This window comes from Simochromis diagramma, unplaced genomic scaffold, assembly GCF_900408965.1.
Source record: "Simochromis diagramma unplaced genomic scaffold, fSimDia1.1 OVJJ01000487.1, whole genome shotgun sequence".
In the NCBI taxonomy this organism is placed as follows: domain Eukaryota; kingdom Metazoa; phylum Chordata; class Actinopteri; order Cichliformes; family Cichlidae; genus Simochromis; species Simochromis diagramma.
Window position 1 is genome coordinate 528661 of NW_024387305.1, and position 19328 is coordinate 547988.

At 38.1% G+C, this 19328-nt stretch overlaps 1 protein-coding gene across 1 annotated transcript in view; it reads left to right on the top strand.

Moving 5' to 3' along the window:
- LOC120716853 (zeta-sarcoglycan) overlaps nucleotides 1–19328 on the top strand; it is a 368890-nt gene that overhangs the window by 295525 nt on the left and 54037 nt on the right. Inside the window, exon 6 of the mRNA XM_040004511.1 lies at nucleotides 2264–2336. Coding sequence (XP_039860445.1) covers nucleotides 2264–2336 — 73 coding nt within the window. The remainder of the gene's footprint in view (nucleotides 1–2263; nucleotides 2337–19328) is intronic.

Sequence of the window (19328 nt, forward strand, 5' to 3'; positions counted from 1 at the left end):
CTATAACATACTAAATGTAAAGTGTACAATTTGAAAGACTCCCATAGATGTGGCTGAATTCATAAGGAACTTATTTCTTTTATTTTTTTTCTCATGCTTATTTTCAGTAGTGGACAGCGAATTCAAACTTATTCATGCTGAGTAACAAGGCTACAGGAATATACACACATACAGACACAGAATAAGCAGTTAAACAGAGTGCTGTTGATGAGTGCAGCCAAACAAGTTACGGGTCAGCAAGCAGAGCAGCTTTAGCAGAGTTGAGAAAGAGGCCAGTGCAATACAGTAAAAAAAAAAAAATAAAAAAAAAAATATATATATATATATATATAGATAGATATATATATATATATATAATTAAAATAATGACACGGACAGAAGGGGTAAAGAGGCAGATGGATGAGAAATATGTGACATGGCATGTAAGCATCACTGGGGGGAAAGTAGTTAGCTCAAATTAAAAAATGGAAAAAGTGAGAGGGGAAAATACTCTCACTCTGCATCATCTATTTGTCTTTCTCTCATTTATTCATTTGTGTTCTCTCGATCATTGGAAGTGAGAAAATCAAATGGAAGCTGACAGAAGATTATGAGTCTGCTCGTGTCTGTTCACCTGTACACTTAAAATTAGTATGTAATACAACATGTACACCCAAAAGTTTTTGAGTGTATATTGCTACGAAACCACAAATTCAAACAAACTACGCACACCTTAGCACACGTACACACACTAACCTGGGTAATTTGTTCATTAGAGGCACTCTGAAGGAATAAGGGTGCAGAAGAACAAGGGGAGGGTGAGGAGATCGAGGTCTATAGGTCACTGTTGCTGTCATTTGCTGTTTGAAGGAGGTGAGCGAAAAGAGCGTAGATAGCAAAAAGAATACAAATATGGGCACATCATTCATTCAGCTCAGGCACTGAGGTCTGCCGGGTTATGCTGTGCTACTGTTTAAATTTTAGATTTATAGATTGATGTATTTTTTTAATGAAGATAGATCATATTTCCACATATCGCTGCCCTTTGCAGTAGCAAGGTGTAAATAGATAATGAATCAGCCAATGCAAGCCAATACCATGGCAGCAAGTTCGGAGTGATTCCGAGCTTATCCTCAGTTGACGCGTCTGAAACTGTAAACCCAGTATGAAAAGTTGATTTCAGTTTATCCGCTTTAAAAATAGTTCAAGGATTGTTGTGTTCAAGAACAAGTGTCATCAAACAAGCTCATAAAGTTTTCATGAGAGCAGAACAATAGTAGAAAAGACAGAGTAGCAATAATATGGAAAAGTAATATCAGCCAGAAGCTGTGGCATGGTTGACTAAGTTATGAACATCATAGAGGCAGACAGTCAAACAGGAGAACACAAAGCAAGGTTTGCCCTTATCTGCCATTTTACCTGTTGTTTCATTTACTTGGCAGTTCATAGGCATAGTTCAGTGTTCCCTGGAATGAACCACAGAAAGTGAGATTTAACTGAAAAATACAACAGTACACAATAACTTCCAAGTTTAGCTCCTGTGGGGGTTCAGTTGCAGCTTTTTGGAGATGTAGGTTCTCATCCTACCTACGGGACCTCCTTGAATCTTCTAGAATTAAACTTGGCACATGCTGCTTCAGTATCAAACAGCTCAGACTATGCAGTTTCTTATCTGTGTGCCTGCCAATGGGAAAGATAGCCTCATGCAGTATTAAATTCGCAGCAGTGCTGATATTCCAACATGCTGTCTGTGGTCTCAGCAAGAGCCAAAAATGAGCATCTGTTCACAGCTGCAAAGGTGGCTACTGCACACGGGGGGTTAAACATTGCATTATATCAGAGCCAGACCTTTCTTACAAGGAAAAAGCATGCACATCAATTGCATGCTTGAATGTATTTTGCATCAGGAAATTTTGATTTTGGAGGAAAGTAATGTCATATGGTTATTATTGTTATTAACATGCAGGAACAGAAAAATACTGAAAACAGAGAAAAAATTGGTTGAGATATAATTAAATACTTTAAATTGCTTTGTTAATAAGAGAGAGATATGATGCCTGTGGTTAAAGTGTTTTAAACATTAACTCAACTCTGATTTTCAGCACAAAGAACACATACTTCTTAACAGTGACAACCCAGTGGTACCTTGTTTTTGAGGGAAATTGTGTTTCTGACACAGAATATCTCAGCACCCTGGCATGCATTTGAAATGTCTGCTAAGGTTATAACTCAAGAGTTCAGTGGTTGCTTTCCTTTTTGTAATTTGTTCTCATTCTCTCGGCAGGAAATGAAGGAGTAGTGTTCAGTCATTCTGTAGAGACGTCACATGTAAGAGCAGAACCTTCCCAGGACCTAAAGTAAGTAGTCTAAATAATTTTGTGAGCATGGATTTGTATGGGTGTGTGTGTCAGACAGGGAGACTGGTACATTGGTCCACTTAACAAGTTTCCCTTGTTAATATTTTAGTTGTGCTTTATTATTCATGAAGTCTATGTTCTTGTGAATAATTTCTAAGATAGTAACACCACAAATAACAATTTAGTGAAAATGTGGTTTTAAGTAAAAACTTAAGTGGGTGTTTTAGTTAGCCAGTCCTGCTGTACAGCATGCACGTGATTTTAAGTAGTATACAGCAGAATGATGTATGCTGTTGACTGATAGTTTGTCAGGGCTTACGGAGGAAACAAAGGCCCTTTGGGAGCCAGTGAACAAGGCAGTGAATGGACTGTTTCTTTGAAACAAGCACTGAACACATGTATAGGTTTATACATGTGTGGTATATACAGGTATATACATGCGCAGGGTATATCAGCAGCGTTTATTATTGCATAGAATTTCAAAATATGATACTGATGGTGATGATGAGGATGGTGATGATGAAATTTGAATCTAAATGAAAAAAAGGTTTTGTTAACCTTAACTGAATGATTATATTAATATGTAAATACCTTTCGAAATGTTATTTTATTTTGACTTGTTGGGACTTGTTAGGGTTTTTTTCCCCAGCTCGTTCTTCTCATCTCCCTGCTAAATAGTCAATTTTAGTTTGTATAAGCTGGAACCACAAAACCAAACAACAAAACAAACAAATCAAACCAAAATGAAACAGGCTGTAGGGTTTGTTGTCTTTATAACAAGTATATATAACAAGGGTCACTTGCAAGTCATGATGTAAATTGTTTCTTGTTCAGCTTTTAAATATCACTCAATTACAGTTTTACTGCAATTAAGGTAAAGTGTCAATGGTGCTCGATCCTTAATTAGGTACAGTATATGGCTATTGAACCACTTTGGCAAATACTTAGAGTATTATTATATGCTGAAGAGTTTTCACTTAAAAAATTCTGTTTTGGTTTTGTGACAGTAGATTCGGTGTTATATGAAATGGTGTAATGGAGATAGACGTAAATTAAAGCAAAGAAACAAGGTACATTTTTGAACCTTGGACCGTAGTTTTGCTCCTAGCATGATGCACAGATTTTACTATGGTGAATTACACAGCAGAAGATAGCTGACGTTAGTCCAGTTCAATGCTGCTTCTGATAATAACCGGGTTGGATTCAAGAACATGATTCAAAATTCAAATTAGTAAAAGAAAAAAACAAACTTTACGTGTGAGACAATGACAGACAAACTAAACACAGTGCTCAGACAGAAGCGAAATCCGGATCACAGCCGAGGTAGAAAAGAAAAAGAAAACAACACAATGCCAGGAAGCAATTGCACTTTACACAAAGACACAATCTGGCAAGTGAGAGATGGTAAGCGGGGGTGATGCTGCAAGGACGAATCAGTGAAGTACATGGAGTTGAGTGGAGAGAAGGGGCAGGTCAGATGACTGGTGGAAAAGACAGACAGCTGGGAGTGGCAAGGTCTGAAATGACAAGAGAGCTCGTTCACTGGAGGACACAAAGCACACTGAATGATTGACTAACTGAATGGAAGGAAAAATAAAATGGTGTCAAGCTTGAGTGTTGGTCACTTTGCCACTGCATTCGTTTGGGTCACACCAGCTAACTGTGTAGTTATGTGCATATATTTTTCTCATACACCCTCTGAAGTGAGTTTCAGGTATTTTTAAGGGGCATGCTGCATTTTTTTATTACTAGTGTCTTAGCCTCATTTGGGAATTGTCAGACAGGATTAGGCTGAAGGGGCTTTTTGCCAGAGAGGAAAACACAAACCGAGGGAGAAGGTGAAAAAGATGGAGTCAGGGAGGACTGATGTAAACTGAGGAACAGATAAGGCGTGGTGGAAACAAAGATGCTCTGAATGCTCTATACAACAGAAAGGATTAGAGATTGTGGATGAGATATAATTGACTGGACAGATGATGTTGGAAGGAAAAACACTGAGATTAGACATTAAATAGGATAGACAGTAGGTGAAGATGGCCGAGTAGGGGTGATGAAGAGGACAGTCAAAAGATACAAGAAGAGCAATAAAGAGGACAGAAGAGGCTAGAAGGGGGACGAAATAAAGAAATGCAGGAGGTGAGGATGGAAGTCAGGCTGTAGAAGAATGACATAGAGACTAAGTTGTAGCAACAGCAGATAATAGGATACAGCAAAATATGCAAGCTTTTAGTGAGTGCAAAATAATGACCTTTCTTTTACATTAAAAGTATAAAGAAGTTAGAAATGCAGAAAGAATCAGACTAAGAGACCAACTTTTAACTGAAAAAAATACCTGACTGGAATGTTTTAAATGGCTTAAAGCAGGGGTGTCCAAACTTTTTTCACTGAGGGCCACATACATAAAAATATAGGAGGGGCTGGGCCACGTACTAGAAATTAGGTATATAACCTTAACTTATAAAGTTAGAAAAATCACTTAAAAGTGGTCAAATGTGTTATATTGTTGAATATAATTAAAGACAAAACTGCCTTCATCACAGCTTTCCATAAATGGATCTTTATTGATTTATTCAGAAAAAGCTTTGGTAGCTCATTCTCAGAACAGCAGCCTCAGATTTCTTCTTAGACAGAAGATTTACAGTACAGAGAAAAAAAACAATAAAGGGGAAAATGAGACGGGTATATTTCAAGTTTGTATTTAAGTTATTAGGTTTAGCAAAACATCTATTAATGTCTGTTTGGAACAATTATCAACATTAACAGACTGAACTGGACTTAATAACGCCAAGCCAACCCATGGATTGGGCTGGCAGAGCACTTCAGCCTTGAGAAAACTAAACTCTGCTTTAACACCACGGCACCTGAAGAAGAAAGCAGCAAAAAAAGGAAGGAGAGGTCACTCTTCAACGACTCACTTGAAACTTTAATGCATAACATACCTACAGCGAAATGGGACACACCAGAGTTTTCTTCTTGTGAGTCTCACAGCACATGTTCACTGTTCCGATCCCCTACCCACACAAACACACACACAGATGTGCTCAATCAAGGTGAAAGTGAGCTAGTGATACAGGTCTCTGCTGTTAAAACATAGCAGCCTGGATTGGATTAGGCTGTACTCACACTAGTCACGGTTTCGTTGCACCGTTCCCAAGCATAATGTCCCTCCTACCCACTACCCACTAGCCTGCACTGACATTGCATTTAACATTCCAAGCCTGCTGCGGTTTGTTTTATTTTCGCTCCCCAGATTTCACTCCACTGAGTTTTCACCGCCGCTCCTTTCCCAATGTGAAAAGAGAATTGAAACCCTCTTATGCACAAGAAGACCTCTAACCAAGATGTGGCTATTCATATTGTAGAAAAGCGTTGTAAATGGCCTATATTTGTATAGCGCTTTTCTAGTCCCTAAGGACCCCAAAGCACTTTACACAACCAGTCATCCACCCATTCACACACTGGTGATGGCAAGCTACATTGTAGCCACAGCCACCCTGGGGTGCAGTGACAAAGGCAAGGCTGCCGGACACTGGCGCCACCAGGCCCTTTGACCACCACCAGTAGGCAACGGGTGAAGTGTCTTGCCCAAGGACACAACGACCGAGACTGTCCAAGCCGGGGCTCGAACCGGCAACCTTCCGATTACAAGGCGAACTCCCAACTCTTGAGTCACGATCGGGAACATAGACTTGCTATTCGCAAGACAAAACTTGGAGATTTTCTGGTTTAAAGCTCAAATCACTTTGGCTGCTCAAGCTAAACTAACGGTTCTATTAGGTACTTTAGATATATGCAGAACGATACCAGATGCTAAGGTTTATGTGCTTTTATGACACATTCTGTTTTTCCCACTGTCTCAGGTTCAGAAATGGTGGAGGCTCAAGAACATGATTCAAAATTCAAATTAGTAAAAGAAAAAAACAAACTTTACGTGTGAGACAATGACAGACAAACTAAACACAGTGCTCAGACAGAAGCGAAATCCGGATCACAGCCGAGGTAGAAAAGAAAAAGAAAACAACACAATGCCAGAAAGCAATTGCACTTTACACAAAGACACAATCTGGCAAGTGAGAGATGGTAAGCGGGGGTGATGCTGTAAGGACTAATCAGTGAAGTACATGGAGTTGAGTGGAGAGAAGGGGCAGGTCAGATGACTGGTGGAAAAGACAGACAGCTGGGAGTGGCAAGGTCTGAAATGACAAGAGAGCTCGGTCACTGGAGGACACAAAGCACACTGAATGATTGACTAACTGAATGGAAGGAAAAATAAAATGGTGTCAAGCTTGAGTGTTGGTCACTTTGCCACTGCATTCGTTTGGGCCACACCAGCTAACTGTGTAGTTATGTGCATATATTTTTCTCATACACCCTCTGAAGTGAGTTTCAGGTATTTTTAAGGCGCATGCTGCATTTTTTTATTACTAGTGTCTTAGCCTCATTTGGGAATTGTCAGACAGGATTAGGCTGAAGGGGCTTTTTGCCAGAGAGGAAAACACAAACCGAGGGAGAAGGTGAAAAAGATGGAGTCAGGGAGGACTGATGTAAACTGAGGAACAGATAAGGCGTGGTGGAAACAAAGATGCTCTGAATGCTGTATACAACAGAAAGGATTAGAGATTGTGGATGAGATATAATTGACTGGACAGATGATGTTGGAAGGAAAAACACTGAGATTAGACATTAAATAGGATAGACAGTGGGTGAAGATGGCCGAGTAGGGGTGATGAAGAGGACAGTCAAAAGATACAAGAAGAGCAATAAAGAGGACAGAAGAGGCTAGAAATTAGGTACTTTACTATATTAAAGTTAGAAAAATCACTTAAAAGTGGTCAAATGTGTTATATTGTTGAATAGAATTAAAGACAAAACTGCCTTCATCACAGCTTTCCATAAATGGATCTTTATTGATTTATTCAGAAAAAGCTTTGGTAGCTCATTCTCAGAACAGCAGCCTCAGATTTCTTCTTAGACAGAAGATTTACAGTACAGAGAAAAAAAAAAACAATAAAGGGGAAAATGGGACGGGTACATTTCAAGTTTGTTATTTAAGTTATTAGGCTTGGCAAAACATCTATTAACATCCATTTGAAACGATTATCAACATTAACAGACTGAACTGGACTTAATAACAGGAGTGCATATAATTTTACTAAATTATTCTGGTGAGTATCAGCTGCGCTGGGTATGTATATCGGGCCATCCAGCTGCGGTGCTGATCGCCACTCGTGGCAAAAATCCAGACAAATGTCACTTGATTAAGGAGCAAATCTGCATCAGATGACATCAGCTGACTACGTGTGCGTGCGCTGTGCACAGCGGTGTGTACTCTGTGTGTTAACAAGAAAAACGCATATAAGAAAGTGGTGCGCAAAAGCAGGGTAGTGACAGAATTGATGCGTATAATTGATATTTGAAGCATGTGTACCTGCATATGCATATTAACACACGGGTACTGTGGAATATATTTTTTACTCACCTAAAGTGCTCGTGCTCTCGTCCACTCCCCGCAAAAAAAATTTGCAGCTGTGCAGTGTCTGTGGCATCGGTGCTCTCATCACATGCGATGGAGTAAAAATCAAAAGCACAGCTTTATCAGACAGTTGCTGTTATATGTTGGCTGATGAGTCTTCAATGCGTCGCACAACTGGATTTCTGGACATGCTGACGTTGTTGAAGTCCTGCACTTTTTCTGGGCACATTATTTCGGTGACTTTAACGAGGCCGTGTTTTATGAGGTCTCCATCTGAAAAAGGCTTGCCATGTCTTACAGTGAGTTGGGCGACCTCATAGCTGGTTATTGGAGCCTTTTCCTGGATAATTTGAACACGAAAAAAAATACTGTTGCTAACCCCGCAGGATAGCTACAATTTGCTTTAATTTCTGCTCTCGCTCAGCACCAGTGTAGGATGCATAGGCCTGATGTTTGGTTTCATAATGACGTCGTACATTATACTCTTTCATAATTGCCACAGTTTCAGTGCAGATCAAACAGACACACTTCCCCTTGAATTCTTTGAAGAAATATTCACTCTCCCACCGTGTCTGAAATTTTCTGCACTCACTTTCTACCTTTCGCTTCTTTGGTTCTGCCATGTTTAGTAACTTGGGGGTAAATTTCTTCTGTGATTGTTCTTTTTGGTGGAGCAACTGCCTTGATCAACAGCAGCTCCCCCTGGTATTAAAAATAAGAAGTGCAATACACTCAAGCAAAAGTTGAAGTGCGGGCCATATTCTATTCTATTTATAAAATTACTTGCGGGCCAATTAAAAATGGACCGCGGGCCAAGGCCGGAGTTTGGACACCCCTGGCTTAAAGAATAAGTAGGGATTATTACAACAGCAAATTGGAAAAGGGTTATTGTCCCATTCTTTTCTGATATAGGATTCTAGCTGCTCAACAGTCCTGTGTATTCTTTTTTGTATTTTTCTTTTCATAATGCACCATTTTTTTATGGTAAAAGAGCTGGACTGTTGTCAGGCTAGGCCAACCACCTGTTGGCAATGCAGTGCAGGCTTGAAACTTGCCCATACAGATTTCTTTAGATTCTGTCTGTCTTTTTAAGAAATTATGCACCATAGGTGATGAAATATTCAAAGTGTTTGTAATTTTACATTGAGGAACATTATTCTTGAATTGTTCCAATTTGTTGATGCATTTTGTTGCAGATTGATGAACCTCTGCCCATCTTCAAGTCTGAGAAACTTTGCTTCTCTAAGATGCTCTTTTTATACACAATCATGACCGGCTGTTTCTTTTCAGTACCATTAAGTTTTGCATATTTTTTTGTTTCCCTATCCCAACTTTTTTGAAACATGTTATTGCCAACAGATCATTCAAAATGAAGTAATATATTTCATGAAAATGTCTCAGTTTAAACAGTTTATGTTTTTTCTGTCTTCTGTTGTAAATAAATCATTTTATCCAGTTAGCAAATTATTAAATTTTATTTTATTTGCCTTTGGCACAGCTTCATAACTTTTGGGAATTGGGTTTGTATTTTGAAGAATATATATATATCACCACAAATGAATGGATAACTCTTTTTCACATGTTTTTTCTTTCTTTTTTTTTTAAACTACAAGGGGTTCCCCTTGATTGATTTTTTTTTCTCTTTTTTTCTTAGGAGAATTTCAAGCAAAAAATCTTTAAGGACTAAAGAAAGTTATTGTTCTAGAAAAAAAGTAAAGTTTTGAAACAAAGACAGCGATATTAAAGGACTGTGGGATAGATATACATTTGGTTATTAAATAATAGTTGGATGAAAAGCAAATGTAATACATGAAATAGGCTCCCATATAGTCTCAGGGATCAAAAGAGAGCAGGGGAGATAGAGGAGTGCTGGAGAAAGGTAGATTAAAAGGAGGTAGCTTAGCTGAAGTAAACTGAGAAGTGATATAGGGAAGTTTGGAGGTTAGATGAGGATAGAAAGGTGCTGAGAAAAGGAGGCGTGAGAACACTGGGTCAATGCAGACGAATAAGACGATGACATCTGTGATGAAGGTAAAGGAAAAAGAAAGTAAGCTTAGCATGCCAGTATATGATATTAAAATATCAGCACAAAAAATGTATTTGGGCTGTTTTAACAGACCGTATCTAATTAGCATGATAGACGTGACAAAATGAGAACAAATGACCACTTTTAAGAAACACTTAATGTATTAGTGTTGCTTGAGTGACCTTGTCGTCATCAGTGTCACCTTAGTACAGTACAATATCAATACACTGATACTAAAAACAATTAGCACATACATCTAACTCTGTATGCAAACACAGCACAATGACATTACTCACGTACGATAACACATATACACTTAACAAATGTTAGCACAGCATTGAAAGCACAAAATAAAAGGCAACCCACACGTTGCCAAATTTTTATACACACATATATAACACGTACATATGGCATGCATGACGTGAAACCATTTATCACCCTTCACACAGCAGTGCAGCCATATGAAAGCATAGACTACCCTTTGCGTCTACTGAAGGGTTAATGGAAGTCAAAGAAAAATAACACTGAAAAAAGGGGCGATTACATGCTTCAAATAATACCCCTCCCCCAGTCCCTCCGTCCCATCATTAGCTGTCAAATGGTAGGGAAAGAAACAAATTGCTAGAGCACAGAGGTGTATTCAATATAAGCCGATCTTTTAGATTACTGGTGGATATCAACACAGAAAGAGTCTCTATTCCCAACTCTTTCTTTAAACAAATGTTTATTTTGAAATCATATTTTTGTCCAAAATTCACATCCTAAATATGACCCCCACCCCACCACTCCCACCCCTTCTTGTTATGAAAGGAGAGTGCTATGCAGTGAAGGTAAATGGGACATGTAATGAGTGGACTGAAGTCCATTTAAAGCTAATGATCTGTCTTAGCGTTTAACAGCAGGACAGGGAGAGAAGTAAACAGGGAAACCTTGAAAAAAATATGGCACACACTTTACATGATTACATGATGAAGTGCAGGTCAAAAAATCCCTATCAATAAAAGGAGTGTATCTGCAACTATTTGGTATATAACCTCTGCAAATTAATATTTTACGGACACACGTAGTTTTCTGTGAGTAACTTTGCTTCTTTGGACAGAATGACAGGACAGCAGATACAAAAATAGGTTAAAGACTGGACGAAACACATAGCATCAAGTTGGAACAGTCAGTGTGTGAAAAGGCTATTGACAGTTTAAAGAACTGCTCAGTTATATAATTGACATTTTACATCTTGAAAAAGGAAAAAGTTTAGCCATTGCATTTGCAGTCCATTACTGAGCCACACTAGAGGTAACTGTTAGTAGACTTGACGTTATGGAAAGTGCCATCACAGTGACCACAGCAGAATGCCGTTAAGATTTCTGTCTGTGTTGTTTGCTTCAGGAGGCTTTCAGTGGATAGCAGATGTGACTGCAGCTAGAGAGACATCATACAAGAGCAGGAACTGGGTTATGCTAGTGGTACAGAAACAAAATGCTCAGAAGTCTGCCTGCCAGAGAACATTCAAGGAAAGCTATGCCGTGTGTTTTCAAAGCCTCTAGTGTGTTCACCACTCTAAGCCATGTTCAAACTCTTTTGCTTTTTTCAAACTGCTTTTCCACTTTAAAGTGTATGCGGCCGCAAGGCAAACGGAAAACAGTTGCTTTAAAAAAAAGTGCTGTGCCTGGCATCTTTTTAAGCAGCTCAGTTCAACATCTTATAAAAGCATTCATGACAGTGATTGACTAAATACCATGAAAAAGGAAGTTGGGTTTGACAATTTGTATGCTGCTGACAACAACAACAAAAACTGAAAATGGAGAAAGTAGCTGTAGAAAAAAACTGGTGAATGTTTTGGGTTGTTTTTTTTTTTTTTTCTGACGGGAGCACATTCACTGTAATGTGGGAATTTCTAAATGTTTAAGAGTTGTAGCTGGTACAGTTTACTGATAGAAGCAAAGGGTCACTGTGATAAGAAAACTGCTTTTCATTATCAGTACAGCATGTTGCTGAGGCAGCGCTTTACCTATGAGAACCACAGCAATGCATGCACACCCTTAGATAGATGAGAGCATTTGCCACAACAAAACAAGGATGGCTATGTAAAATGGCTGAACTGTAGAACAATTGTTGACAATAATTCTTTTTCCTTTTCCTTTCACCAGTCAAATATTTTATATTTCAATGAGTCAGTATCTGTAATCATATGATCACATGTATCAGTACTCATATTAGAAGACTCTTTATATTACCAGCGTTTTGCAAATGCAACTGTGTTGGAGGTATTTATGTTAAATGTAGGATGGTGCACACTAAAAACACTTGTCAGTAACAGTTGCATTCACCATAGAAAATGCATAGTTTTTCAGATTTTGCTATTGTGTCTTTTTATGTCTGTTAGCCTTGACCCAAGGATTCATGTTTTCAGCAAGTCTGAGTGACTTCATTCACAAGGTATGGTCAGTAGTTTTTGTTAGTGAGATATCTCTGCAACACTTATCAGGAGCAAATGTCCACTGGCAGTCAATTAAGAAAAAAGGTGAAATTGCAGGGAACGATTCAAAGAAATGTTTTCACATACAAAGACCAGGTACAAGTCAAGTAAAGATAAAGAGATAAAGTTGAAATCATTGTGGTTGTAATGGTCAACACTTCATTGTATATGTTGCTATTATTTTCTTTATATTACTGTATGGTCTTGACCTCAGAATATAAAGTAACTTGAGGCAACTGTCCTGATTTGGTGCCATATAAATAAAACTGAATAGAACTGAAATTGTCTGACTGAGCAAGGCTTTTATCAAACCAAACACCCGTCAAGATCAAACCTATTTCTTTGTACTTTACCATTCACATGGTACTTCTCTATTTTGTCATGCTCCTTTCTGGTTTTGTTGTTGTCCACTGGGATTGTCACATCTATCACAACTGAAGTGTTATGCTCCTTGTCAACCATCACTATCTCTGGTTGGGTGACCAGCAGCTACTTGTGTGTCTGGAGATTAAAGTCCCACAGGACATTGGCCAAAGGTGGTTCAGAGGTGACTCTCACTGGGATTTGGGGACTTTGAAACCACATATGTATCTATTCTATCCCAGCCACCTAGCTGTGCCTCTCAGTGTATATTGTCCCAGTTTGCAGCTTATATCCTGGTATATGCTGGATAGTCTCTGGGGCACTTTTGCACAACGTGCAACTTGGGTTCCTTTGGCTTTGGAAGACTCTGGCCTCTAGTGGTTAGGGCCTGTTGCTATGCTGCCTTGATCAAAGCCTCTGTGCTGTCCTTTCAGCTATCCTTAGGCACTCTAGATGAATGAGTACCTGCTGTTAGCAGCCCACCTATTGGTGCTTTTCATCATTCATGGCATCTTTTTCGGCCATTAGGCATGGATCATTTTAGGTCCCGGTGTTGTCCAGCTCTTCTAGTAGCACTGGACCAGTCTACATGCTACCCAGGGAGATGTACTGGTGCCCGGTTCATTCTCAGCCAATGGTTGAGTGGTTTTTGCATCCTTGTCCTTGTGCTTTTACTGTAGACGGTCACTCCAAACCTCCCTGTCTGATTTTTGTTGGACCATTTATAGTCCATCACATCAAAATGATCAGATTTTTATGCCTCACTTCATGCACCCCAGGTGCTACTGTTAACAATGTAAACACCTCTGTCCCTCAGCTGCTTCATCAACGTTCCTCAGTCACCACTGTTGTGGTGCATGATGACCAAAATTCAATAAAGGTCAGTTTTATTGATATAGCATCAAATTACAACAACAGTCGCCTTAAGGTACTATATGTTGTAAAGACCCCACAATAATAAAGAGAAAACCCCAACAATCAGACAAACCCATATGAACAAGCAACTGATGACAGTGGGAAAGAAAATCTCAGTTTTATCAGGGACAGGGCAAAAAAGACATACAGTGAAAAAGGTGAATAAGGGAGAAATGCTCAGTGCATCATGGGAGGACTATTGCAGCACAGCTAAAGGACATTCTGCAAATACCACACCAGTTTTCCACAAATAACAAGGAACCAGTAAGCAATCCGTAAATACTTGCTGCTTTTGTACACATTAAACAAATGAGTCATTTATTATTAATGACACCCTCATTAGTAATAAACTGGCTTTTATCCCTTTAATGGAAACCTGGCTTGATTATACAGGTACCACAGACCTGACTGAAACAGCGCCCATTAGTTATATACCTAAAACAGTTGTAAGTCTGTGTTATTTCACAATTATCTGAATTTGAATAATTTAGGTTTAATACTTAATTACTTCTATCTCCTGCTGTATTAATCCTTATTATATATTAGAGTTTAGTAAAATCATTTGATTTTAAACATGTGACTGAACCCACCCACATAACAGGTCACCTGTTGATGTCACAGTTAGAAATGTTCTAAATCAGCGATCCCCAACCCCTGGGCCACGGACCGGTACCGGTCCGTGAGTCTTTTGGTAAGAGGCCACGAGAGTTGAGGCTTGGGTATGAAATTGATGGTTTTCAGGGTTTTTATTGGTTTTTAGCGTTATTTTTTTAAAAATCTTCTTTATCGTTAACTCAGTTTCCCGGGGTCTTTTCCAGTGTGTTATGAATAAATCTTCTTTTTCTGGGTACCAGGTACTGGTTTTATTTTGTTATATTTATCCGCGACACCTTAAAGGCCGGTCCGTGAAAATATTGTCAGACAAAAAAACAGTTTGTGGCGAAAAAAAGGTTGGGGACCACTGTTCTAAATGTTGCCATCTCTGATCATCATTGGATAATTTCAGAAGTATCCTATTCATTTGTGAAAATAAATACCAGCCAATTTATCAACAAGCATGACATCAAGGCAAGTATAGTTTAAGTGTGATCTAGGTATGGCTGACACATTGCAGTGCACATTGCTAGTACTATCTATCACCATATGATGAAATAATGAATACTTTTTTTAATGCCATTTCTCAAATTATCCATCCTATTGCTCCCATCAGAGCTGTTAATATATGTGGTACCTAAAATGCCTTAGATAAACTGTAAAAAGGTAAAGATATCAAAAAGAGAACTAAGAGAAAATATCGATTTTTTTTTTTTAAATCTATACGAATGCATTCCATTCCTGCAACAATGAAGTCAAATTCTTCAGTCAATCCTTTATGTCTTAACTTATTAACATAAATGTGTGTCATTCTGCTTTTTAATTTTTATTCACTGAGAAATTGGCTACTTTTTTCTACAGTAAAGTTTTCAATATTAGAGCCAGTATCTCAGCCCCGTGCTGTAATTTTGTCTTTGACTGGTTATTGTTCCAGGAGGTTGCTGTGGTCTCCTCTTAGGTCCACTTGAGAACATGGATTTGATGGAAATCTTGTGGCAAGTGGTTGTCAGTTTTGAGTTCATTTGTCAGGCTAGGAAACACTGAGAAATGGTTGTAAAACAGAGTTACAGTAATCCAGACAGAAAGACAGAAAGTTACAGTGTATATTGTATAATTTTAGAAATAAAAATCCAAATGTTCATCAGAAGTAGTAAGAAGTAAGTATTTGTATTATTGTAGGGCCCACCTTACAATATACAGCACCTTGGGGCAACCATTGTTGTGATTTTGGGCTGTATAAATAAAAGTGAATTTAATGAAATTGAATTGAAAAGTAATACCAAGATTCTTTGCAGATGGTTTGATACTGCTGCAGAGAGGATTTACTTCCTTATTAAGGTTGCCAGGTCAGTTTAAAGACATCCAATTAGTAATATCAGTGAAGCAGTCAGTGAGGTAGAAAAGGCTGTCCAGGTTGTTAGGCTTAACAGAAATGTATAGTTGCATATCATCAGCATAACACCAGTTAGAAACAACACTGAAGATGTTAAGTGGATGACCCACTGAAAACACATATTAATAAAAAATAACTAATCCAAGGATTAATCGTTTGGTTACCCCACACAGGAGAGGAGTGGATGAAAACATATAAATCTTAATGTCTGGTAATAAGTTTATTGAAAACCACTTGAGATCAGTTAAATTATCTCTCTGTTAGAATGCCTTGATGGATGATGTCAAAGACCACAGGCAAGTCAAGTGGAACTAAAACAGAATAGTAATTGTTATCGGAGACCATAACAGTCTCATTAGTAGATTTTTAGTAATGCTATTTTGGTGCTATGATTTTGACTGAAACCATGTTCATTTTGTCAGATATATTTTATCCCTTAACCAGTAATGATTCAACAGAGAATACTAAATAAATAAATAAATAAATACACCAACAAACAATGTACCAAAAAAGTTGAAGGAATCTCATGCAGGAAAAACATCATGCAGATTCTAGCTGACATCAGGTTACTGCAGGTCTCCAGTATCATCTAGTTGGCTCCACAGCAGAGGGAAACAAGCTCCTGCTGTCAATATTCTCTGTTTCTATACACCTTTCATCCTCTTATCCCTCCCTCTGAGCCACCTTCTCCTCTGCCTGTCCTAGGGTCATAAGGGAGCTCTCTAGGGAGAGTTAGCCCTAACTCAGACAAGGGCATTGGAAAGGGATTTGTGCACAGTGCTCCTTCTTCCTAGTCATTGCTTTATTTGGATGCATCTATCTAGCCTTCCATCCAAGAAAGTCAAGAAGACTGCAGTGGAACTCAGTGCCCCGTCAGGCTAAGGGGTATGGGAAAGGATTTTATTTAGAATTGATTATTTAGAAAAGATAAGACAGACAGCAGTTTACAAAAGTGGACTTTGGCAGCAAGTTTCTTAGACACAAAACAGAATTACATTTTCTAAAAGAAAAACAGCCAACAGCATGTTTTAGTTGCAAATATAAAAATATACATTTTTTTTCTTTGAACTAAAACTAATCTATGCAAGTACTATCCTTAAACTCCAGACTGAGGGAAAACATCGTGGCAGTTTAAATCCACACTGAAGGTTTTCAGTAATTTACATTCACATTTACATACATTACATTTCAGGAGCAGTATTACAGGATTTTAGTGACAAGTAAATAGACTCATTAGAATCACAAACCGTAAGACTAAAACGTAGTCATTAATGTCACTGCACTGAAGTTGTAAATGGGACAGTTCCTAGGAATGGACTCATTAAGCTTATAAGATTGTCCAGTAAGATGCCAACAAAAACAAAGTCAAGGAGAAAGGGCAACTAACAGTTATCATCAGGATGGAGACACAGCAACACCTATCACAGACAGACCTTGGAGACTTCTTATATCTGATAGCTTCTATATCTTGAAATATAACATAGTTAAATTTACCCACACAATAAGCAGTATAGGGCATTATAAGTTTTTTTGATTTTTGTTATGGAGCATTTTATATTTGAATCATCTTTATTTGGAATCTGATAGTTGCCACATACACAATGAAAACTTCTGAAAGCACAATAAATTATGTCACTTAACTAAGATCAGTTTTTCTGGTATGCTTGGAAATACACACTTTCATCAAGGAAGCCATTGTATTTTATGTTAAAATACTTACTCCCCCCATACAACTATTTATTATGAATATTTAAAATTGGGTAAAAAGAAATTGGTTCTTAACATTTTTCCCCCTCAGCTACACAACTAATAGATTACAGAAAAAACATGTTTCATGTTTCACACAACTAAAGTTGAGTTTTGTGATCAAAATGTATCCTTAGTTCTGTAATATTCTTCTTTTTAATAAAAAAAAAAGATTATTTCTACTTTAATGGCCAAAGATCAGTTGTTCATTGAAAAACCTGCAACACAGTCTGTGTTGAAGCGCCCTGTCTTCCAGTGCAAATTCTCACAGCAGAGTTTTGACCATGTTTTCCGGGAAGCAGCCCGATTGAGAAGCATGGTGTGGAATGACAAAGCACACAACCTAATTAGCTCAGTTTTTTGTTTTATTAAGACTGAGGTTTGTGTCAAAGCCATTGGAAATCACTGAAATTTCAGATGAGCCACATTCTCTTTGCACTTTTCTTTTCAGACTGCAGTTCTCTTTAAAGAATGGCAGAAAGAAAGGTTAACTGAAAAGTTTGACAGAAGAAGAAGAAAAAAGTTTTGTTTGTACTCAATTCATTTTTGTCTTTAAGTTTTCAATCATGACCACAACAAGCAATGCTGTCTTCAGAGCAATTTAAAGAACAATATTTGACTTCTACAACTGTGATGCTGATTGTATTTAATAATAATTTTTTTATAAACCAAGAACAAAAAACATTAGAATTCTGCTTATGAAGCCTATTTTTTAACTGAATTGTTGACTTTTGTTGCGGCCGTCTGTCAGTTTGAGTAGCATTAGCATTAGTACTCAATATACCCCGAGCCTTTCTCTCAAACACTAGAGTTTTCAGTAATCACGTAAGCCAAAACCAATTTTGAGCTCCTTAAAGAAAACGCGTACACTTACAATCTGCTGTCGTGTGATTGAATTTTGGATGCATCGATCACTTTCTTTTCCTTGGTACAACAAGGACAATCAGCCCTGCCCTCCTTTGATCCATCTCTTATTGAGTAAACGCACAGGGAAATCACTGAGAACAAACCGAGAGAGGGAAGGCAAGCCAATTGTCAAGCAAGGATGGTTATGGGAACAATCCATAACATATCTGAATTTCTGTTTTTTATGTTGGTTATACTGCTATGTTGTGTAACTGAAGCAGTAATTATTTCTTTCACATCAGTAAATAAAGAAAAAGTTGCCGAATGACTGCAGAAAACGGTCAGATGTTATAATGATATGGCTAGGGGCAATGCACTACATTTGTTTTTACTAGGTCCACTCTAGGACTCCTGCTTTTAGAATTTTAACCTTTAACTCACATTTTATTCACTGATCTACAGCAGCTATTTAGGCAGAGGTTGGAAGTAACAAAGTACAATTTCAGTTACCTACTTACTCTTTTCTTTTTCTGTCAAGTACGTTTGACTTTGTTATTGGTAAATGGTAAAATGGCCTGTATTTATATAGCGCTTTACTAGTCCCTAAGGACCCCAAAGCGCTTTACATATCCAGTCATCCACCCATTCACACATTGTACTTAAGAACAATTTTTACAAATCTGTACTTCACTTATGTAATTTTTTTGAGAACTTTTTACTTATACTTCCTACAAATATCTGTACTTTCTACTCCTTACATTTTAAAAATAGACTTGTTAATTTTGGTTTAACGCGCAAGTTATTATTTTGTCACCTCGAGCCTCCAAAAAGACCTGATGTGTGCCAAAGTCAGGCGTTAAAAGTGAGACGGTGTTTGGTCTTTTGAGGGGGGTTCCACAACACCAGAATGACTGCAGGTGTCTGTAAGTTGCAGTTGCGGTACTTTGGCATCTAGCTAGTCCTACATAAGAGTAGCGAACATAAAGGAAAAAACTGTAGTTAGTAGTTTGTCACGCAGTGTGTTGCTAGCTAAAGGTCCAGCTGCTGTTTTTCAGTGGGAGAGAAAAGAAAGACAAAGAGCTAAAGAAACAGCTAACTTCACTTAGAGTTGGAGAAAGATAAGAAAGACAGGACAGAAGGGGAAGAACAGAGGTTAGTTT